The 24,934-nt window shown below is 37.9% G+C and overlaps 1 protein-coding gene across 1 annotated transcript in view; it reads right to left on the bottom strand.

The window, feature by feature from the left end:
• The window catches only part of ADGRB3 (adhesion G protein-coupled receptor B3), a 616,281-nt gene that overhangs the window by 9,809 nt on the left and 581,538 nt on the right, over window positions 1-24,934 (bottom strand). The window contains exons 25-28 of the mRNA XM_077811605.1: window positions 18,634-18,729; window positions 16,577-16,616; window positions 13,840-14,483; window positions 3,193-3,228 (exon numbers count right to left, since the gene is read on the bottom strand). Of these exons, the coding sequence (XP_077667731.1) occupies window positions 3,193-3,228; window positions 13,840-14,483; window positions 16,577-16,616; window positions 18,634-18,729 (816 nt within the window). The remainder of the gene's footprint in view (window positions 1-3,192; window positions 3,229-13,839; window positions 14,484-16,576; window positions 16,617-18,633; window positions 18,730-24,934) is intronic.

Raw genomic sequence — 24,934 nt, 5'->3', positions numbered from 1 at the left:
GAATGCATCAGCTTTTTGGCCCATGACCCCACCCTACCTCACCCCTCTGTCTTACACCTAGGACTGTGAAGGAGGTTGGGTGGTTATGCCATCACTATGGGATTTCCCTATCAAGGGAAATCCTCAGGTGGCCATCCAGGTCAGCTTTCAGAGTGGTGCAAAGCAGAGATCATGATCTGATCCAGTACTTATAATGAAATCTCAAAGCAGGGAAACGATCTGGTTCAGCACTTCTACAATACCACAGCCACCAGCACAATATCATTGCTGTTATTATTATTATTATTTATACTGCAGTAATCCCAAATGGTCTCCATTAGGATTGGTGTCACTTGAACAGAGTGATGTACACACATATAGGATGACACATTTCCCTTCCTGATATTTTATATACAATGCATGTAGATAATACAGTATTTAAAAAAAATCTAGGTAATGCGGCAATTGCAAACAAAACACAATAAAAGATGTAAGTATCATATATACACAATGTGAGTCAATTGAAAAAGCATTACAGGATAACTGATACTTGAGAACACAATGTGCATAGTATTGTCAGTAGTTATCTGGAGCTGGAATATGTTCCCTTGAGTGCTAGGATGGATGTCTTACTAGCAGTTGCCATAGAGAATGTTCTCAGAGAGAACTGCACTGAATTCCTGGCCTTCAAACTGGAATTGTGTGATTCAGAATTCTTTTAATTGCTGTGATTGTATAATTTCTGTTGTGCTGTTTTTATTTAATTTTAGAATTGCTTTCCCCCCCTTAGATTGTTGATGCATATTCTTCTTCCTTCTTTGAATGTAAGTATCAAGAACATTAACTGATGCTCTTTTAATTTTATGTGTGTGTGTGTGTATTTTCAGAAAAAAAATTTTAGTAAGTTGGAGTCAAATTTGAGAGGTAGCTTAAGAGTAAAAAAAAATATTGCAGGAATATTGTAATTTTCCCAAAAATAGTGTTGTACACCTATGAAATTCAGAGTTACTGTTAAACTTCAAAGAAATTCAAACATGCTAATGGAGCGCACAATTTTGAGGCACTCACATAATCGCACAATTTTGAGGCACTCACATAATCTTAACTCCTTTAGGGACACCATGCAATAACAATAAAATTATGATTTTTTTGTGTTGCGGTCCAAAATTAGATTAAACTGATTGATAAAGAAGGGGTTTGTGTCCTTTCATATTTTTTCCCCTCAGGATATCACTACCTGTCAGAACGGGTTGGTTGAGTTATCTCAGATATTGCATTGCCCCCAGTTAAGGGTGGTCTGAGCTGTTGACCTATGCCTGTCTATATTCTGTGTAAACATAAGAGTTAGATACCACAATCATTAATAACAGCTTAATTACAACCTAATTTCTTCAAATCTAGCTTATACACAATATTTCAAGAAGTGTTAACTATCTGGGAATTTGAAGGCTATGTTAGTCTGTTATTAAGATCATTTCAGGGAAAACAAGGCCTGAAACTAAATTGTATTTTTAATGGAACCATATTTAAATACATTTGAACTGACACTAATTAATGGATTCATTTGTAAATTCTGAGAATATTCATTCTGTACTCAAACAGTAAGTGCTATAATTTTTGGGAGTATACACTGTATTTTTCATACATAATACAGAAGTAGACTCCTTCCTCTAACTGAACAACTCAATTGTGTTAACTATGGAGGCCTGACCAACTTGTCCATAATAATACTCTCTTTCATTGCATGGAGCATTACTGAGTGAAACACTAAAAAGTATGGCATCCAATATATACCATGCTTTAAGATTTTCAAATGTTAAAGATTTTCATAATTCAAAGCACTTGGGTTTGGTTCTCTGAACACATAATTTATTGCTCAAAATTTCACACTTTGATAGCCTAAAACTCTGGAATAGATAGTATTATATACTGAATGATTCACAAGATGAGATAATAAAGGAATTGCCATAGTTTTTGTATCAGTAACTGCAGGCCAGATTCTGACTTCTGATCCAAGAAATGCTTCAATGCATGACTAGAAAAATCCACTACTATGGTTGTCCATGTAAACATAGACAATGATTTTTCAAGTCACAGTCGATATGTGGATCTCAATGGATATTAAAATTTGGTCCTAAGTATGTAAGGTTCTATGCAAACAGTGTGAGAGGCTTCACTGGAGAAACACATAATGAATTATATCAAATTGTTAATAAGCATGAATAAGACAGTTTTGCAAAAACCAAAAATCCATAGGTTTCAGAGTAACAGCCGTGTTAGTCTGTATTCGCAAAAAGAAAAGGAGTGCTTGTGGCACCTTAGAGACTAACCAATTTATTTGAGCATGAGCTTTCGTGAGCTACAGCTCACTGAGCTGTAGCTCACGAAAGCTCATGCTCAAATAAATTGGTTAGTCTCTAAGGTGCCACAAGCACTCCTTTTCTTTTTGCAAAAATCCATAAATCATTATTATTCTGCTGAATATAGACTTTGACTACACAGAGTAGTCACTTAGAGCAACCATACAAATAAATAGGAAGATAAATACCTTCACCAAAATGTTTGTGCGTGTAAATCCTTGCAACCAGAGCCTACATTTCCAACAAGGACTAAAGATTTTGCACGTCTCAAATTTTGGGTATCCAACTTGAGTCACTTAGGGGGCCTGTTTTCAGAGTGCAGTTGCTCAGCATCTTTGAAAAAAGTCAGGCCCCTTAAAGGGTTTCAACTCAAGTACCCAAAATCACTAATCAGTTTTGAAAATTTAGGTCCCATAAGCGAAAAGAATCCTGAAGAAAATGAGAGATTGGGCTCTCTCACATAGAGAATTTGTGGAAGGAAGCAGACTTGCTGTGCAACACCACTTATCAAACAAAAGAGACAAACTTTTTCAAATAGACAATCAGCCTCTACGACCACCGGGAAATTAATAGATGTATAAAAAGGAAAAAAATACATGCAACTGAAATGGTGGAGAACTTAGAACAGAAGCCATGATAATTTATTTGTACTATGCAGTAGTTCGATGTTAGAATGTTTTACAAGTAACTTTTGCCAAAGTAGTTTTAATGAAACTCCCATCATATATTATACAACACCCATTTAAACCATCATATTGATATCTACTATATCATGTGGCTTAAACTGAAATTTCTTATTAACTTTATATTAATATAGTTTTAATAAGCAGGAATAACTTAAACTTAAACTTACTTCAAAGTCAAGGTCCGAATAACGTGATTTTCTTCTCTATTAAGCACCAGAAAAGGAAAGAAAAGAAGAGGTGCATTAACATGGAATCTATTCATGCAATCATAGTCATTAGTTTAAAGAACATTGCTGTTTCCTTTTGAATATTTGTATTAAAGATTTCTTAAGAAAGATGTACTTTTTGTTTTAACAATTAAAGATTAATCTGTGACATCATGCACAGTTTGTTAGAAATGAGATTGTTTTCCCAATGGAATAAGACACAATTGCATTTCACAGGGAGTTCTGCATGTAGTCAGGCTCCTCATTCAGTAAGTTTTGTAGCAGGATACCATGATCTCAATGATATTTATAAGGAATCTACCACTTTGGGATCATATAGACACCCAGAACTTGGTTTTTCTCTCTCACCAGATTGATTTCAATATAGTTACTCCAGATTTACACTGGGGTTAGTGACAGAGGAATCAAGCCAATGGCGGCTATATCTTCCATACAAGCTTCAGCTTGTTTGCAATGATGACTTCATTTGGAGAGAACAACTTGAAATTAGTTTCAAATTTATAACAAATATTAGTCCAGGAATCTGAATGTAAAAAAAATGATTCTTCAATTGTGTTGTATTTACTGTTATACAATACCACAAAATCTCATTTTGTATAGAATCTTTTATACAAAATGCAACTCTGAATGCTTCACAGAATTTTTAAAAAATACAGCATTAGAAGTAAATAGTAAATAACAACAGAAGAAATTGAAGTTTAATGTTGTAGGGAAGGGATAAAATATCTAGGGCTAAGGTGGCAAAGGGATACACGAAGGCAGCAGTAGCCAGCAGGAGTAGCAGAGGAAAAGGAGACTGCTCCAAGGATGGGGAGATTATGTGTACTGAAAGAGAAGAGGCCAGTGCTAGATTACTTGTGGGGAGGGAGGGTGAAAGGAAGGAAAAAGAATATAGAAAGAGACAAGGGCCTGATTCCGCTGTTTGAATAATGACTGGAGCTTATGACCGTGAAGAAAATCTATTCATAGTAATATATCCTAGCCCTGCTCTGTACCCTTGTGTAACATGTACCCAGGCACTTGTGTTAGTATGTGTTTGAGTGAGGGATGTGTGCTGGCATATAAAACAAGCAGAGATCCTCATTTTTCTTCTATATGGTGTTTTTGAAGTTTTGCATCAGCCAAGAACTACAGTTCTGCATCTAGGCACCATTGTACAGCTCTCCGAATAACTGGCAGGACAGGCTCTCTTGTTAAAAGGGTGTGGCCTCATGACAGTTAATGTGAGTAATCTGTGTCCTTCAACATAAGGAATGTGGCTCAGAATCTGGTGTAAATCCATTTCCCCATGACTTACCCATTCGCCTCCCCAAACACTTTTCCTGCTTTTCCCAGTTTTATGTATTTCATGGTAGCAACTCTGGAGTGTAGGAAGTGTAACGTCTTAATGACTGAGACTATGCAAAACAATGAATTTTCTTTCTTCACCTGGGGCATGTTCCAAAGTCTCCTGAAGTTGACATAAAGACTCCCATTGACTTCAATGGGATCTAGATCAGGACCCTGCAGAGCCAGATTGATCACCTGCTATCCAGTTCAGTCCCTAACCACCTAGTTAAGCAATGGTGTGTTTTGTACTAAGGTCCACAAGGTCAGTCAGCTGGAAGAAATTCACTGCATTTTAAAAACAAGGAGGGCAATTTTTAACAGTGTTCTGAATTGATTTGGATGCCAGTGGAGTTGACTGAGGATGGAGGTGACATGGATGCACTCATTTCTAATAAAGCTGGTCAAGAAATTGTGAAAAACTTGAATGAAACGAATTTTTTGATTTGTTGAAATTTTGCATTGAAATGTTGTTTTTTTGCAACCAAAAACTAAATACTTCCAGTTAAAAAGTGAAATGTTCAAGTTGCTGAAAACTGATTTTTTTTTTATTTCTGGGTTTTTGATGAAAACAGATTCCCCCTCCCCCTCCCATTTTTTTATTTATCTTTTTAAAATTTAGTCAAAAAATCCATTTTTTGTTGAAAAACTGTGTTGGTGGAAAATTTTGACTGGCTCCAAATGGTTGGATTTGTAAATATGCAAAGGAGGCCACTGTAGGAATGTTCTGCACATTCGGGGATCTGAAGTGCTAGGAATCAGCCCACGGGAAGGGACTTAGAATACTTGAAAGATTCACTGTCTAGAAAAGCTCAACTTTGCCTCCCACATTAACCAGGATATTTAAAGACTACCTGGAAAAAATGTGTCACAGCACCAATAACAAAACAAAACAAAAAAAAACCCCTGAACAACAACCCAAAACAACAGTGGTAAAAAAACCAGAGAGACTCTGATCACTCTAAAATGAACTATACCTCAAGAGATTTATTGACCCCCAAAACACAAACAGGGCTTGCGAACACTCAGAATATTTAGTGTTATGTTTGGCTGTGTGGTCACAAAAGGAAAAAGGCTCATTCATGAAATAAACTTTAGAGTACTTGTCCCTAGACTAGTTTCAAGACTCAAAGCAGTAATAAACCTGGTTTTACTGAAATGCATGAACGAAGATGCTAAATCAAATATAGTTTAGAGACCTGATTTGCAAGAAAGTGTGATTTAGAAAAATGGAATATTTAAAACCCATTTTGCCTGCAAGTCTGCTCATGGGCAGCACAGGTACTCTGGCATTACCTATAAGCAGAGATGGGTGATTAGGTTTAAGCCCCCACATAACTCTACTGTTCACTTTAAATGTGAGCAAAACACTGCACCATACTTTACTGCAATCTGATTGGATAGATGTCACAGTTGCAATTCTGCTTTTACATCACATCTCCTTGGCACGGTGACTCAGTAGGCCATTTTGTACACGTATGTCAAACAAAATTCTTCTGGAGTATAACCAGAATGGAACCAGAAGGAGGACATTTATTTTTAACTGTACATTAAATAATATTTGTTTTGTGCTTTTACTTTATATTTTTCAGGGCTGCACATGGTGATCCCCTAAAGTCATTAAAGACATGATCTGCTGTCACAGGTCAGAGGAGCAACAGAGTTGTGCTTTGAGTTGAAGTCCATTGGAGTTCTGCCAGTGACATCAACAGGTAGAGGGTCAGGTCCTATTAGCTATCACACTGGCAACACTGAACAATTTTAAGGTTATTTTGGAGCTGGCAAATATGTTTAAGGGCCTGATTCAATTTACATTGGAGTGACCAGGAGTCTTTACATTGACTTAAGGAAATTGGATCTTTCCCTAATATGCTATTTCAGAAGCTTTTATTTCTGAATGCCACCACTTCCACTTCCATTTTCTCTGGTTCCTATATGATGTGGTACAGTAAAACCAACACAAGCTGCCCATCCACCTCAAGACTACTTGCATGTTTAGGTTCCATAAGTAATCTGACAACCTCAAAAATAGTTTCTTTCTTAAATCAACTAAAAGGATGATTTTCCAGGGTGGTATCTCAGGGCTAGGGAAGAGGGGCTTGTATATGCCCCTTCATGGTCCTATAGATCTAGGCAACCACCTGGCTCATTCAACAAATTAAATTAATGGAAGTTGAAAGCCTAATGAGATGGGGCTAAGGAAAAAAAAATCTCTGGTAGCCAGTGAATGCATAGCTCGATGAAGGTGGTCCATGGTGGGTCTCTTCTTAGTGTAGTTGCATGTATCCACCAGTAAAAACCGAGTATCAGTTTAATCAGCATAAACCTTACAATGAGAGCCAGAGGGGTTTTCCAGGATCAGTGTTAGCCTCAGCTTTATGTAGTATCTTTTATTAATGATTTGGAAGAATAGGTAACCTTCACATGAAGCAAAATATGTAGATAATATAAATTCAAACATCTTGCAAATATCAGTGAGGATGGAGAAGTAAAAACAAAGTCCTAGAGAGGTGCAAAAATTACAAAATCAGATTCAATCTAAAATATTGAACACAAAGGCATGTAGCTATTCAATGGCAGGAAAAGAGCTGGGAAACAGTTATGAGGAAAAAAGCCCAAGGGTGATACAAACAATGAGCTGGGTATCAATTTGCAATTCAGTATGCCATCAAAAAAAGTCAAGGCTGCATATACCAGCCCAAGTAGGTGTAAGTTGCTCTCTATGCAACTCTGGTGATATTGCACCTAGACTATTGCATAAAGTTCTGGGCCTGTCAGTAATAGAAAGATGTCAATACATTGGAAACAATTCAGAAAAGGACAACAAAAATCATTCAGAGGCTAGCAAAAGTGATTTAAAAGGAAAGGGTAAAAAAGTTTATGTACCTAGGTTAAACAGTGGTGGTGGAGTTGGAATACATAATCACAGTTTACAAGTATTTGGGTATAAATACCAAATAATGAAAGAGGCTACTTGGGGAAGAACATGTCTAAGAAGTTATAATTCAGGAATAATGGGATGAAATTAAGGCAACTTTAGACTGGTTATCAAGAAAGCATTCCCAGTAGTGAAGTTCATTTGAACAGGGAATGATCTCCTAAAGGAAGCAGTGGGATGCTCATCAGTTAAGTAATTGAACATTAGGTCGGGCAAGGTGTTGGAGGAATATACTGTAGAAACTATTCCTGCATTGACAGGAGGTGATCTGGTGAGTCTTTTCTATCTCTAATTTCTATGACTGTCTGATTTCAGAGATAAAACCCACATCGCAGGAAAAAGTCCTTATATTAAAACCAAAGTAAAATTCTGTGGAAAGGAAGTCTGCAGCAGCAATTCATCTTAGATCAGTTGTGTTTTGTACTAATCGTGTATAGCTTCTCTGAATAATTCCAGAATAACTTTGAACTCTGTTCATTGGTGAAAATAATAGAACAGCGCTGAAAGATAATTTCCATGCACCAACATGCACTACTCCGCTGGCACCAGGAAGGAGCTGCTCCCACTAAATGACTGATATCATCCCTCTCCATCTGTGTAAAAAGATGAATTCCCGGTTTGCTCCTTATTCTAGTTTGCATTATACTGCTAGCTGACTAATTACATAAACTCCTGAAGATATATTATGCAGTGCAAAGTATAATTGAAACCAGGGATATAATAGTGAAGGCTATCTCCATGTTTCCATTAATATAAATCCTTATTATCATCAGTTGATAATTCACTCTGAGATTAAACGTGACTTACAACATGTTAGCCCCAGGGAGGGCTTTTTCCCCCTACAAAATTAAAGAAAAATCTCTTTTGGTATTTTGGAGATATAAAAGTGCAGCATGAATAGAAGTTGTGATTTTTTAAAATGCCCATTTGTGTTCATGTTAGTGAAAAAAGAACAGCTTAGCTTCAAATACAAGGTTGTACAGGCTATTGAACTTTAATACAGGTGAGTCATAAGGCAGTAATTTTGTGTGAAAAAAGTGCATAACCACATAAGTGTGGGAATTTTTGAGTGCTGAACGTCTCCTAGCAATTTTAGCACACAATACACTTGCAACACCCACAAGGCCTCAGTTCACAGCTATTTTGATCTACTGTGCATAAGTCTCCTTCTTTTATAACAGCTCCTACATATACATTTACTCAATAGTCTATAAACACCTGTTTTGGAGCTGCTGCGCTCTTTTAGGGGAGGTATAGGCATTTCTTAATTTTGTCAATGACTGAAAATATGTATTTTTCTTAAATATCACATGCAGCTAAAATAGGTACATGTAAAACGACTGTCTCAAATACATGTTATTCTCCAGGGTGTTGACTAGAATTCCAGTTCAATACACCTTCAATTACTGCCCTCTCATTGCCTGGTTCAACTTCCACCTTTATAAAGGTTATATAAAATGATGTAGTGGCAGTTTTGGAACTGGAAGAACTCAGGATCCATCCAACAAATCAAATAAAGCAGGAGCTATAATAGGCTTAGGCTTTCATTAAGGCTGAGAGTCACAGAACTGGCAAGCAGCACGCTTTGGCAGATGATTGAGAATGGAAGGAGGAAAGAAAGATAAATCTGTGTAAGGGGGAGGAGGGCCCTGAAAAACTGATGCAATCTGGGTGCATTTTAAAGCAGAAACTCCCATGATGCTCTTTTCACTCTATTCCCAATTATTGTTCAGTTCTCATATCATAGGTCAAAAGGACTTGAGACTAGCTTATTGCTTCTAAACTGCCTGTTGTCTGAGTCTCTGCTTGACAAGAAATACTGTTTTGTTGATGTATTTCTTCTATCTCTTTCTCTCCTCTCGTGTTATCACACATGTTTTTAACCTTGTTCTTTAAACTTTGATTTCAGTGTTCTGTTTCTGCCCCTTTCATTTTAAGCCTCCCCTGAACTCTGCTCTCCCTTTCTGGTGTCTCTGACTTTGCCTTTCCTGTGTCTTCTCTTATGCCTTTCCATTTATTATTTTCCCCTTTCTTTATGTTGTTAACTCCTTCACTATCTTTTCAGTTCTCTCATATTTTCCTCTCATTAATGTGTCAGAAGGGATATTTTAGTGATACAACCAAGTGCTTCCCACTTATGGCAGTGTGCCTGTCTCCATAGAAATCTCAAATTGGAGAATGAGGGACTGGGACCTGAAAAATGAATACAGGGGAATGAGAGATTGGGAACTGAATTCCAGTCATTTATGTGCCAAAGCACCACAGTAGGTCCTCTCGTTTAGAGAAGAATATTGAAAAGAGAATACAACAGTTTCTTCCTTGTCTGCCACATTCTCTTTTAAATTAGAGTTGTTCCTTTTCTTTGTCATCTTCCTGTCTACCAGAGCACAGTCTCTCTTCTTCCTTGTTAATACAATTTCCTGCATGTTCTACCTTCATTTTTTTACAACTCTTACTCTCCTTTTTCCTTTTTGGTCTTTTTCTTTCTAAATATCCCTTCCCCCCTTTTCATTTAAAACAAATTAGGTACAGTGTTCTTTCCTTCTCTGTATTCCTCTAAAAGAACCAGCCACTCCTGTTCCACTAAGATGCTCGTGCCAGTTCTCCCTGCATTTTTGGGGAGCAGGTGCTCTGCCCCTTGCATAGATCTGCTTCTTCCTCTGCATTTAGACTTCCAACCCCCCCCCCGTCCCCATTGTGTCAAAGTGGATGGGAATGCACTGCCTCACTTCAAAGTAATTTAGTTTTAATGAGCACAGCAATGTGACTGTGCACTTTCAAAACAAAAACCATTCCAAAAGAGGACATTCAGAGTGCTTTCTTCATTAAAACCAAAACACTCTGAACTGAAGAAGCACATTGAAAGCCACTTTAATACCAAGATAATATTGCCAACTTTAATCCACGCATATGAAGAAGGTGCAGGAGATAAGCAAGATGTTAAATTATTCCCTGTAAGAACCACCATGGTGTACTAGTATGCCCGCTTGTGTCTATAATAACACCAATACTGTATGGAGCGTACAGAGTAAAATCTCACTAGATTGCACCTTGGTAATCTGCAAACTCATACATGTATGTGTGTGCCTGAGTAATATTTGTACATAAATATATCACCTTCAAAGAACTATCTAACTAGAGAAGCAGATCTTCTTGATACAATAAAGCATATGAAAAAAATACTAACATACAAAAACTAAATAGGTCTGTGACACACAGAGGCAAAAGCTAGGAAATTCCAGCATGCCTGAATATTTCAGCTATCTCCTAAAACTGTCATCTCCAGGCATCATACAATGCAATGCCCAGGTATGAGAGAGTATACTAATGACCTCACATCTCAGCCTTAACTTTGAACTGGTTAGGATTTTATGATACAGGTCTCATAACCTTAATATCACATAAAAGCAGTTTTGGAAGTGAATTTTTCTAATGGATAAAGCAGATGCCCACTGATGTAATTGTGGAACATTTTTGAGATTTATAAATAGAGGAAAATCAGGAATTTAGCAGACTTTGTAAGAGTGTTAGCACAAAAAACCCTCAATTTTCCAAGTGTGATGGAATATTTTATGTGAGGTCATGTGTACATGTATGATGTAAGAGACTTGGTCAATGGAAGTATGAGATTCTGATTTTTCAGAAATAAAATGGAAATGAGTTTCAAGTGAATTGTTTTTGTTTTGTTTTGTGACAGCACTTAAAGCTAAAGGCCTAAATTTTCAGACATGTCCCCTACTTCTGCAGGTTCAGTTTTATACCCACAACTACTTGTGCCCACAATAAATTGAGAGAACAAATAATAGCAACTAGATATACAGGCTAGCTGTTTTGGGACACAATGTTCAGCTGGTACCAATTACACCCATAATTCTTGATGGGTGTAAGTATCAGGAGGTGAAAAACTTCACCCACAAAATCAGAAGTTGGTTTGAGTCCCTCTGAAAATGGGGTCTATGATATCTAAATAATTTCCCAGTTATACCATTTCCCTAATTGCTTTATAAACTTTCTTCCCTTTATTATGTGCTCAATAAATACTGACCTTAAATTTTAAAATTTTAGAATTAACACATCAGAAATCACCCAGGTGCACTTCACTTACATGTTAAATGTTGACTACTATAGAATGACATGGTAAAAACTTACACATTGCAGAGTAATTACAGCACAAGTATCATGATGCCGAGGATTAAATTATGGAGGTGTGCAGGGGAACATAACTCCCTGTCCTACACTGAATGTAGAAGAAGAGCTCCTCCTTCTCTTTCTGACTTAGGGCATCCCCCTCCTCTCTTGCTAGCGATAGGGGAACCTGATGTGAGAGCCTTAGGAGGAGCCTGATGCCTGGCAAAGAAGCTTCTGGGGCTCCCAGATTTTCCTATGGGTGGAGAAGAGAAGCAATAGGTCCTGACGGGAGAAGAAGGGCTTCTCAGTTAGCTATCATCTATTTGCACGCTTTCTCTAAGAGAAAGGAAAGAAAGATTTTCCTTCTCCCCTCTGAAGGGAAAGATGCATCAATAATACCTGATACAAAGTTTTGCATTGAATCTATCTTTTGAAATGTCTTACAGTCTTCTAAAATGGAGGAAGTGGCACTAGATATTTCAAAATTTTTGAGGAAGGACCTCCCCCCAATCTCTACTTCAATTTGTATTTCCATGAGTAAAGATTCAACAATCTCATCAAGTCTAAGCAATGGCATTTGTAGGAATCTGCCTCTACTAATACTCCATACATGCTGCATGTGTGTGCGTGTGAAGTGCACACACACACACACACACATAAATATGTACATTTCTTCAGTTGGCTTGGTACCTGCTAGGGGCCATGAACTCCTTTCGCATATAGAACTCTGAACTGCAAATGCAACTGTACAAAGTTGCAAATATGTATCAGAATGATCCTGTGTGGTTGCTCTAGTAAGAGAGAATACATATATTATAATGACCCTAATCATCACTCTTGATTTTAGTGTAGTTACAGAAGCATAAAACTGGTGTAGCAGAGTGGTAAATCAGACCCAGGGTCAGTAACAAATCTTACAAGTGAAGTGAAAAGCTTTTATAAATGAAATAAACATTTTGGATTCTAAAGATGCAAGCCAACATTCTCATAGACTTCAAGGGATATTTTCAAATGTGGCGTCAGGAACTGGGCCCACCAAAGCTGGAATTGTGCATGCATATCGGGTAACTTCATGTCTAACTAACTGACGTATGCATGCAACTGGATGTGTGTGCAAAATGCAATTTTAAGAAGTCCATTTGAAAATGTGTCCCAAGATTACCTATACATTTACATGTTAATGCAACTTACAGAAAGTAGCCAATACTTAGCTTACCGTCCAAGCCCAAATTCATCTTCTTTCTTTTTAATATATTTAATTAATCTGTGTTTCTCATGCAAGAGTTGTGGATATTATGAACACAACATAAGGAGGGAAGTATTTTGTTTTCAAAGCTCCTGATGATAGAAACAAAATTCTGATCTCCAGCCCAAATTCTCCAGTCAACACACTCATTTAAACTCCTACTGACCTCACTGATACTGGTTTGCATAAGTAAAGACTTTTTAAGAACTGAAGTATTTGATCCTTAGGTATTAAATAAATAAGCAAATGGTTTTCACATGCAATTTTCTCTAATGTTTAAATCCTAGAGACAGATTCCAGTAATGATTTCCAGAACAATTTTATAGTCAGAATGACATCTGAGCTAAGTGTGCAAGAAATATACCTGCACCTGCTGCACATGCAAATTCTACACATGTTGGTACAAACATGAAAATTTGGTCACTTCATGCAGTGCTACTTAGGAGAATTACTCTGATTTACACCAGCGTAGAATCAAGCCCATTGTCCTTAACTGCTTGTAAAGAATTATGCACATTTAATGAGGCAAATAAATAATGAATAATGAACATTGTTTGAGGGTGCAAGTAAGTTCAGTGATTATAATGTTATCCTGTAGGAATGGGTTTTTCTTTTTCACTGGAACTCAGAGTTATTTAATAGAATTCATCCTGCAGGTAAGGAAATTCGTGGCAAGGCAGGTGGAATTTTGCAGCTCCAAGATTGTATCATCCCATCCTTAAGGCTCTAAAACTTTACTTTGATTTTTATTCCAATTGTAAACATTGTCAGTATTGTTTTATGGGAATAGAATAAGCAAAGCATGATTCCAAACAGTAATTTAATCTTAATTAAGACATTAGCTGCACCCCTCAAACATAAACACTGGCTGTAGTCAAGGAGCCATGACTTATTATGTTGCCATATAATTAGAACAACAGAACATGTAATTTGCTTAAGCATCACTGACCTCTAAAGAACTCATTGATATTGTGGATCCAGTTTCGCTTCTTGCTAATCCTGCATTGTCATCCAACTCGGAGGCTATGAAGTTCTTTACTGCTGTGCGGGGCTCAAAGGCCAAATTCTGCATATGTTCCTGGGTGGGAAGATGCTGATCTAAATTGATATTGAATTGGTCCATTACAGAGGGATTCATGTTGAATTCCGGATTAACTTTATAGTGCAACAGCCTTTCATGAGGCAAGGTATCCATGCCTATATTCAATTTGCTCTCATCTTTCAATGATTGCTGGGTGTTTACTGAACCTCTGGGCATGACAATATAGTCACTTTCCATCATCCGTTCTTGAGGATTGACTATGTCCATGTCTGCACCTCTCAAGTTATCATCAGTGCATAAATACACAGTCCGCCGCAACTCACTGTTGTCTTTTTTCAAACACTGATTGGCCAGCTCACTCATGCTCATAGGCATGTGGAGGCCTGTGGGCTGCTGAATGATGACTTTAGAAATGATGCTTCCGGGCAATGTTGAATAGCTCATACCTTCAGGGTTTGCTCCTTTCTCTTCTTCGTCATCATTTAGTGAAATTCTAGAAAGTGTTCCTGTTATTGTAGCTGCTCTGCATGGTCCAATATCCTTATGTAGAACTGTGAATTACAGAACAGGATTCTCATAACAAGGAGTTGTTTGCTGCTGCTTATTTTACGTTGTCATGGTTTTGTTTACCTATGTTCCTTTCACTAGTGTATTTCCTTATATCTTTTTCTATCCATTTAATAACTTTGTTTTATTTCATAAACGTTAGTTTGAATGAGCTTTTATTTAATCAGTTTCTTTTAATCTACATTGTATAACTGACCTGGATCTCTACCTAAGCCTAGATCATTTATATAAATTAAAAACAGCCCTTTATCTATTTCTACATTCTGTGATAGGTCTTAGGTAACCTACAGCTTAAGCAGAAGCCTGCCATGTGAAACTTGATTAAGGGCTTCCAAAAACCCCGAGTACACTCTGACATTTGCACAGCCCTTATCGACTCTGTGTAACCTCTTGGAAAATATCAGACAGATTGTGCGGCTAGATCTTTTTGTCAATCCATCCTAATGATCTCCTTAACTGTGTACATGTCTTCCCCGACTTTACTCCTAAATGTTCTTTTCTGCTGAATTTTGTAACTCCCTTGTATTAAATTCATCTCTGAATACATGCAGCATATGATCAAACTAGGCAAAGAAGCCTATTTATGTTTTGGTGCACTTGAAGAGTCTATCGATTTATATCAGCATGGCTAATAAAATAGTCATTCACCACTTTCAGTGAAGGTATCTCCAGCTAACACAATAGTGCTAGCATGTGCAGCAAAATTAAGATTTTGTGAGTTAGACAATAAGAAGTACAGAAATACCCATAAATGCATTTACTCCCTTTCCTGTGTCCTGAAGTTCATGGTGGCTCTAATATTACAGTATGTATCAGTACACTGATATACAGTAGTAGTCAGCTCACCAACGCAGCCCCCTGTGTTAAATCATACATGATTGTCTCTAATTTTTCAAGAATTATTTGCCTAAAGCAAGGAAATGTAAGTGAGAAATTGGGGCATTTCAACTACCCAATAACATTACTTAGCAAAAACGGGAAAAAAAAAAAAGTAAAAACTTATTTTTAAATGCAAGTGGTTATTAGATTGTTTCTAACCACACATGTCATGCCAACTCACCCAGTCACCCTTTTACTAAATATTTCATTATAGGAAATTGAATTTAAATCACTTAATTTTACATGGTGAAGCCCACTCATGTGTGCATTAAAAGTATCTTTCTTTAAGTGTGTCCTTGACATGACTTTCTGTACTACAAAGCTGATAAAGTGTGCAGCTTCATGGATTAAGTCTAAACTGATCCTTCCATTAGGAAGGTAGGAGGAATGTATTTGTTTTTAAATTCCATTGCCTTACCTCTTTCAAAACACATCAGCAGTAATGAACATTAGTTAATAAGGAAGGACTATTACTCTATTGTGACAAAATGCATGGAGAGACTCTAAATCTTAAAATTCCCAATGGATTATAAAGACCTTTAATTTTTCATCGTGTTTTATTTAAACTACGTTGGCTGAGTAAGTTGCTGAAGACAAGTATTTTTAAGTAGCAGAAGCAGACAGCAATGGAGCCAATAAAGTACAGAGTACTGAAACAGAATAAAAATGTGTACCTATAATGTGAAATTAAAATATATTTTTATTTTTTTATTCCTGTGCTGCTTAAACTACAGTTAACTTTAGTTAGTTAGATCCAGAGAAAAGTCAGCCCCTGATTGTTTTCGCTACTATATATTATATGCATATTTTCAAATGCCCTATATCTAACCAAAAATGTGCTTTGCTAGCTGTATGGCTATTTCAAATTTACATGTTTACTGGGGTGAAGAAAATTCTTGTATGTGTGAAGTTGATTTTATTGCCAAATCCGCTTGTTTTCTAAGATATAAAAATTCTTGTGGGATACTTATCCACTACTTGAATTCTGTTAAGAGACTCTTACACAATTTTCTTTGATAATGAACTACATTTATCCATGTTTTCTGACAATGAAAGAAAAAGAAAAGATATTTTTCTGTAACCAGGTAAAACCTCATACTTTTTCTGTTTCTTCCTTTTACTTCACAGTGACACTAGTACAAATCTTCTTCATTTTTTTTTTTTTTGGATTGACTACATACTGTTCTGGTATCCTTACCTGACCGACAAGCAATGTCCACATCTTTTTCAAAATCTGTCTGTAACAAGAAACAATGAAACAAGACAACCATTATTAAATGAAAACCAAACCACAATACCTTTTGCCAACCAGTGCTTCCAAAATGTCCTACTTACAGAATCACAGTCTCTTAAAAGTGGTTTCTTGTTGCTGGGAAGGTGGAGTTTATTGTTTTACAACAGCAGAGTAATACAATTTTTCCTAAAGTATAACTGGGTTGTTTTCAAAGTATGCTGCCTGACCACAAAAAAATAAAATAAAATAGATGGAAATATAATATGTAATTTTAATAAGATGATACAGTATGTAATTTTATATTTACATAGAAGAATAACTTCTACATATCATAGAAGGGTTATTGTCAACAAAGCTTTTCACAGTCGTTGTATAAACAGGAGTACAGAAAATAGCCTGCAACACACATTACCATTAATAACCTTAATCAGATTAGTTCACTTTATCTGAAACATTCTTATTAAATTTGGTATTTGTTATATAGCATTCTGTATATCTCTGCTTCTAATGCAACCAGAGTAAGTTCAGCAGCCCCTTCTGCCCCCAACCGTGAAAGTAGCTATTATTCATTTCAAAGTGTGGTAAAGATTCTGCCAGGATTTAGAATGGAGTTTTAATATTGAAGAATCTGTGAAAAGAAAAGGAGTACTTGTGGCACCTTAGAGACTAACCAATTTATTTGAGCATGAGCTTTCGTGAGCTACAGCTCACTTCATCGGATGCATACTGTGGAAACTGCAGCAGACTTTATATACACACAGAGAATATGAAACAATACCTCCTCCCACCCCACTCTCCTGCTGGTAATAGCTTATCTAAAGTGATCATCAAGTTGGGTGCTGGAAATGGCCCAACTTGATGATCACTTTAGATAAGCTATTACCAGCAGGAGAGTGGGGTGGGAGGAGGTATTGTTTCATGGTCTCTGTGTATATAATGTCTTCTGCAGTTTCCACAGTATGCATCCGATGAAGTGAGCTGTAGCTCACGAAAGCTCATGCTCAAATAAATTGGTTAGTCTCTAAGGTGCCACAAGTACTCCTTCTCTTTTTCCGAATACAGACTAACACGGCTGTTACTCTGAAAAGAATCTGTGGTCACTCCGTCACAGTGAAATAAATACTATTTAACTTGATATAGAGCCTAAATGCATTTCAATTTTGCTTTCATGGTTTCCTCACACTTTATTTACATGTATCTAATAAAAGCAGCAAATTTTCTCTTTTTTCAGAAAGGGTCATTTTATCCTTTTTCCTGACATCTCAACATTGGTTTTCCTCTGCTCAAACAGCTCTTTCAAGGGCATTTGCTAAGAGATCCTTGCATCATCTAGGGCCTGATCCTGTTCCCATTGAAATCAATGGGCTAAGTATTTGGCTACTAAACTGCACCTAAGGATATTAGCAAATATTAGGCTTGTCCTGGAGTCATTAAAGATTAATCTTTAATTAAAGATATGCCATATGATGAAATCTCCAGGAATACGTCCAACCAAAACGGGCAACCCTAACTTTCATTGACTCCTTAACTCTAGCCAGTTCTTTCCCCTGTAGAATGCCCACCACTTTCTCCTCAATAGAAATAACAGATGCATTTGCTTTGAAGCTGGGGAGGTGGGAAGGCTCTTAAGTCCCCCAGACTGCAACACTGCTCTGCAAGCAGACACTAGCGGGTACAGAAATTCAGAATATATAGTATGTTTCACACTTGACCACTCATCCTTGAGACTGAAAACATCATCTACACAACACTGTAGTCCCAGCTGCCCACAAAGGCAGAGTCTTGGCTGCTCTTGAACCTTGGTATTCAGAGATTCAGCACATAATAGTGCTATTCAACAGACCACTGAACCAACAAGCTGAACTTTTCTAAGAAATTTCAGGAGCTGAAGTCAGACTTGTACTTAAGAACCATATTAATATTTCATGTACACGCACTTGACATGTACAGTAATGTATAGTCATCTTTTTATTTTGGCTAGGGACACTGAATTAGAAGTCCAGGATAAAATAAAAACTCACCATGATCTGAGCATGTCCATTAGGAAAAGAGCTTGAAGAATCTGCATTGATTGGATCTTGGCAGTTTCTTAATCGACATCTAAATGCATCTTGAACCTGTGAAAACAATAACATGCACTGTGTCTTCTGACATTTTTAATACAGCTATAGACAAAACTTAACTGTAAAGTTAGTTTTACTTTAGGATACCAGATACATCACAGCCAGTAAATGCACATTTTTTATCTCTGCCATTTCACACTCTTGCTATACTCTAGTGCTGGTACAAAAGTCTGCAAATCTGCCAGACCCAGAATTAAATTTGTCAAGGAACATAATTAATTAGCAGTCAGTGATGAGGGGTTACTCGGCCCCAAACTGTCTTCAGTGGCAGTGTTTGGCTCTGCCCTCTCACTCAGTTTGACTGCAGCAGCAGGTCAGAAGGTAGGTTTATAAAAGTACTTTATTCCCATAGCAAAATAAAATGTATTGTATGCCTGAGAAATGTAAGGGCTTTCAAAGGTGGCTCACATTGTATTCTCTAGTTTTAAGTATAGGGAATATTTCTTAAACCTCTTGCACCAGTAAAACCTTTCAGAGTGGACAAAACTTACTAAGTGTGAACTCGAGTAGCAAAGTAGCTTGCTTTGTATTGGACAAAGGTGTAAGATTTTATTATTTATCTCTTCTGTAGAACTTAGATATAAATTGTCACCACTCATTAATGAGTATTACTCTGTCCAAAACATGACTATATTTCAAGAGTTACTACTTCAGAAGGTTTGATGTATAGAACTTATAAGAAATTTGACCAGGATCATATGTTTAAGTAGATATATTACCAGAGAACAATTTCTAAGGAAAGAGATGCAAAAATAGCAAGTAGCGTCCAAAGGGGTAAAGCAGTTCCTGCTCATTGGCGGTCTAGTGTGAGTACATTTGGCTGCACATATCAGAGATTAAAAATGGAGGCAGCAAGAAAATTCTTGCAATGGGAAAAGATATTTATAAGTGTGGCCTTGGAAACACACGAGAATATTTCTTTGAATTAAGAACCAAATTTGCTTCAGTTTTGCTTAGATGTCTTTTGTATTCACTTGCCCCACACATTCTAGAAAACCAGTTTATTGGGAGGAATGTTTGTATTCACAAATTTACATTTAATAAATGTTAGTATTCATATTGGAAATCTGATTCTAAAAGTTACCATCTTCCAACCTGGATACAGAAATTTGGCCATGTGATCTGTGTCCCATCAAAACTAACCAACACCATTTCTTTGCTGAATATCAAACACTCTCAATGAACTTCTTGTGAGCAGTCTACAGACCATTCAGTATCTGTAGAAATTATTCTGCGATTGATTTAGAATAATCAAATCAGAGAAAATCATAAGCTGCTCATGGACATTTTGTAAACAGTAAACGAGGCTAAATTAATCAACTGAAGCTGAGCCTAAGGCCTTGCTTTCTGAATGCCATTATTTTATGCTACAAATTCTTTGAGAGCTTGGATAGGCTTTCCCAGCAGGAAAAAAAAAAAAAAAGCAGATGGAAAACTTTGCCTTATCTTTATAATTAGAAAGCATTATCTTAAAGTGCTCAACCCTTAAACAAGTTAAAGTGCCCTGCAATATTTAAGTCTAAATGAGTACTGCAGATGGAGGAAGACTAATTTAGGGCAGAGAGAAAAGATGTAGCAAGTGTAAAAGGTTTGGTATGATTTTAAGGCACTGAAACTCCCGAAGTGTGAGAGAGTAATTAAAAGGGTGCTTGACCTGGATTATGAATCAGACTTTGATTTTAGGCATTATGTTTGTTGTGGTTTTGCATGCATCTAACACCAATCTGATTTAGCATCTCCCAGTTGTTACAAAAGTTAATCCAAATCTTTTCCCTCTTTATCAGTGCTGAAATCCCATATCAGACTTTAGAGTTCTATATTGTAGGGTAATCACTGGTGAACTAGGTTGACAAAATGAGGACCATCCTGAATTTCAGTCAAATCTCAAGGTAACTGAACCCAAATCTATTATTGCTTCAAAAACACATTAAGTTACAACTTCCCCTCCCCAAAATATCTCTCTTACATGTTCATGGAGGCTCCCCATACTCCGATAGATCTCATTAGTCTCCCTCAAGTACTCCATCAGCAATAAATTGGAGAGTCTTTGGTGAATTGACCTCTCATAGCTGCATTTTAAAATGTATCTTAAATGCAAGCAACATACTATTAGGATGTTACAGCTGAATGTCTGAGATAGCTGTGTCCATCAAAATGATGCAAATTGCAACTTGTAAGCATGCACCACGAAAATACTATTTTTTGTCCTCACCAACTCATCCATCCTCTGTTTAATCACTCTGAGACATATTGGAGACAAAAGTAGCTGAGATGATGAAGTATTATTGTTGCTAATTAAGAATGCTATAGAGTTTCTGGTTTGGAGAAGGAACTTAGAACCAGATCCGCAAAGATTTAGGCACCTAAATTCCAGATTTAGGCACCACCATGATCCACAAAATCCCTGCTCAGCTTCTGTTTAACAGCATGGCTACACTTGCAGATGTAGAGCGCTGTAAGATAAACCAGCCTTCAGGAAAACGCTGCCGTGTGTTTACACTGTCAGCTGCAAGCTCACTGGCATGGCCACATTAGCAGCTCTTGCAACGCCACTGAGAGCAGTGCATTGTGGTAGCTATCCCAGTGTGCAAGTGGCTGCAATGTGCTTTTCAAATGGGGGGGAAGTGGAGTGTGACAGAGAGTGTGTTGTTTGTATATGTGGGGAGAGACAGCGTGTTTTGGGGGGCTGAGAGTGTGTCAGCATGCTGTCTTGTAAGTTCAGACAGCAGCAGAGCCCGCCCTCCCTCACAACTCACAACAGCAGCATTCCACACTAATGGTTGCTTTGTCACCGAGCAGATAAGCATGCCAGCTGTCAGAAACAGAGCTTTGAAAGGGGATACCTGCATGCCTGATGCTGATTTCAAAACAATGAGAAGAGTGGTCACTTGACTTCAGGGGATTATGGGATGTTTCCGGAGGCCAATCACAGTGCAATAATGCAACACCTCATCCGAACTGATGCCCAGGCGTTTCAGCCGGGGCGCAGCAAGCTTTATGCTTCTCGTGGAGGTGGATTATAAGGAGCACTCCAGCTGCAGAGTCCAGGTGCTCTAAGTGCCTTGCCAGTGTGGACACATCAGGAGTTAGGGCACCCGGGACTGCTTTAATGTGCTCTAACTTGCAAGTGTAGCCAAGCCCTAAGTCTGTAGGTGCCTAAACTCACTCAGCACATACAGTGTAAAAGTTCCCTAGATGCCTATGTTTCTGCCTCTGGGCATGTGCACTGCTGCCTCAGGCAGAGCCTGCATGCCTATCTCAAGCCTCAGCACAAGCCTCAAACCAGGAGAAGATAGGTGTTCCCTCACATATCTTGCCTGTGGGTCCTGATCCAGTGGGTGTGCTCAGAGGATGCCTAACTCCACACAAAACATCAGAGGGGGAGAGGCAGTTTCCCCCTCCCCCCTTATAACCTTTAGCCCATCGGTTAAGGGACTCAGATGGGATGTGGGAAATCCCACTCTTCCTGAGAAGAAGGAATTTGAACAGGGGCTTCCCACCACTTCCTAACTACTGGACTACACAGACAGTCTCACTTCTGTGGCTCAATTAATATTTAATTATTTATAACAAAGTGAAACAGCTTCAAAAATGGAGTGAGAGAGGCCCTCCTGAAAATATTCCATAGCTCAGTGGTTAAAGCATTCACCTGAGAGGTGGGGAATCCCTGTTCAAATCCATTCCCCTCCTTAGGCAGATGATAACACTGAACCAGGGTCTCCCACATCCCCCTGGGTGATCACTTGAACCACTGGCTAAAGATTCTGAGGGAAGCCACTGCCTCCCCTGGCCGTTTCATGTGGAGTTAGGCAGGTACCTAAGGCATTCTCACAAGAAATGGCTATAGCACCTGACTCCAAGAGAGGAGGGGTTCCCAAATGTGGGTTGCAAGCAGAGATAGCCTCCCTCCCCACCTGAACATAGGTCCCTAACTCCCTGAGATGGGCAGGGGCTGAAGGAACTCCTTTGTCATTGGCATCTCCCATTGGGTAGCAGTGGTGGCTCTCTGCCTAGCATGCTAGCTTTTGTGGATTCCATTCTCTGGCACCTATCTCTCCCTATGCATTGTATGGAGACCCTAAGTGCCTAACGCAGCCTTTGTGGATTCCACTAATTTTTCTAGGTGCCTGAAAGCTAGGCATTGCAATGCTGAGTGTAGCAGTGCCTGATTCCTTTTGTGTATCCTGCCCTTACAGCCTTTAAGGGATTTTGTCAAAGGGAATAACCTGACCCACCTATTGGTTTCTACTTCATGGTTTTAGTACAGGCAGAATCCTCAGACAGTGTCACAAACAAAAGGCGGGCCTCTGAAATGCTCATTTGTTTTTCTCCACCATTCGTTCAGAATTGTTTTGTAGTTTATTTTTTTCTTTCTAACATCAGGCTGTTTGATTGTTTTAGAGCCAGGCAGACTAAGAGAGACAGATGTGATGAATGTGCATGAACCAAGGAAGTGGTTTCCCTAGCAACAGTAACCAATTCAAGACTCTTATAACTTACCCTCTCTCCCTAGTCATGCACCTTTTTTCTCTTGCAATATAGAAATGTGGGTTGAGATTTAGACACTAAACATGTATTTAATCCAAATGCATTTCAATCAGTAGGAGCAAGGAAAAAGCAGAAAATACACATGGGTTCCTCCCATCACCACCAGCCTTTGGAGTTGTTCAGCGTGACTCAAATTAGCTTCAGAAGAGGCTGTGTTCAAGCATGCCAGGAATACTGTTCTGGTATTCTGGTATGGAAGTCTATTAGCATTAGGCTTTTCTATCATTCTCTGTTTTATGACAGATACACTCGCACCACATTCCCTCTATGTCTCATTAGGTACTTTAACAGCAAGAAGACAAGAATGAATAGTGATATGATAGGGTGGGAATATCCCCATTAGTCTTCAAGTTAAAAATAATGATACTTAGCTCTTCTATAACATTTTTCATCCATAGGCCTCAAAGCATGAAGGAGAGGAAAGTATCATTATCCTAATTTTACAGATTGGGAACTGAGGCAGAGGGATATGAAGTGACACTCCTAAAGTCACACAGAAGATTGGGAACAGAAGCCAGGTCTCTAGAGTCCCACTCTAGTGCCCTATTGAACAACCATGCAGCCTCTTAAACAGCTCACTTTCAGACAAAAATACTGACATGACAGACCAGTGGGTTTTGGATAGAAAGAGAGTGTAGATACACACACGTTCTTAAATTTCCAATGTTTATGTCCAAACCAATACATCAGGTATAATGAGAAAAAAGATTATATATATTTACATGAACAAGAATGCATCATTTCTGGAATATAACAATAGTAAGGGCATGGTAAAGCAGGTCTGACCTTTTCTTTGTTTGAATTTTTCTAAGATGTATTATTTGTGGTATGTTATTTGACAGTCCAAATTAATATTTTGCTTACACTGACATATTGTAAATATTAGATGAATCATATGCAAGATATAATGAGATGGCTTCATTATCTGTATAGCATTCATCATCAAGAACGACAAACACGTTGGTCAGATTTCAATGTCATGTATGGGTAGAGAGAAATGTCCTCTTTGGACTATGTAAAGTAATGTACTACAATTTCAAGTAAAATGTATTCTAAAAATTTAACGACTAAATTGCTCTTTGAAAATGTGCACGTGATAACTGCTATCTTAGCTGTCACCAGGGATTGAACTGTGAAACTCTAGAGCTAAAAGCATGAGGATGTATAGCCTGACTAAAGAACCAGATTCTTGAAGTCCTCAAGGCAATAGGTACAGAGTGGGACATAACACACCCTGAGCAGTGGTTACATCCTATCTCTGAACAGAGGAAGTTCATCCAGAGGTTCTGTGGCCCACACTACTTTGAATCACACATGAATCCCCACTTAAATAGCTTACATCACCTTGATGGAATCAAGGCTCTCCAGAGCTAAAGGTGTGAGTTCCCACAGCTTGAACTAAAGAAATCTTTAGCTGAAAACTGTTATAGACTCATATCCTCTAAGGACTGGGCACAGAGGGGGACATAACACATGCCAATCAGTGGATTATACAAATATGTGTTCTGTGAGATAAATGGATACATGAATGCACATACTCCATTTGTGTAATAAGCAAATGCATATGTCCTTTTGAAATTACTTGCCTGAGAATGCGTGCGCATATTATACAGGTAGAATTTAGGCATTTTTAAAATGTGGGTACTTAAAT

This window comes from Eretmochelys imbricata, chromosome 3, assembly GCF_965152235.1.
Source record: "Eretmochelys imbricata isolate rEreImb1 chromosome 3, rEreImb1.hap1, whole genome shotgun sequence".
NCBI classification, from domain to species: domain Eukaryota; kingdom Metazoa; phylum Chordata; order Testudines; family Cheloniidae; genus Eretmochelys; species Eretmochelys imbricata.
Note: the sequence above shows the minus strand (reverse complement) of the source record. Positions and strands in the feature narration are given on the sequence as shown.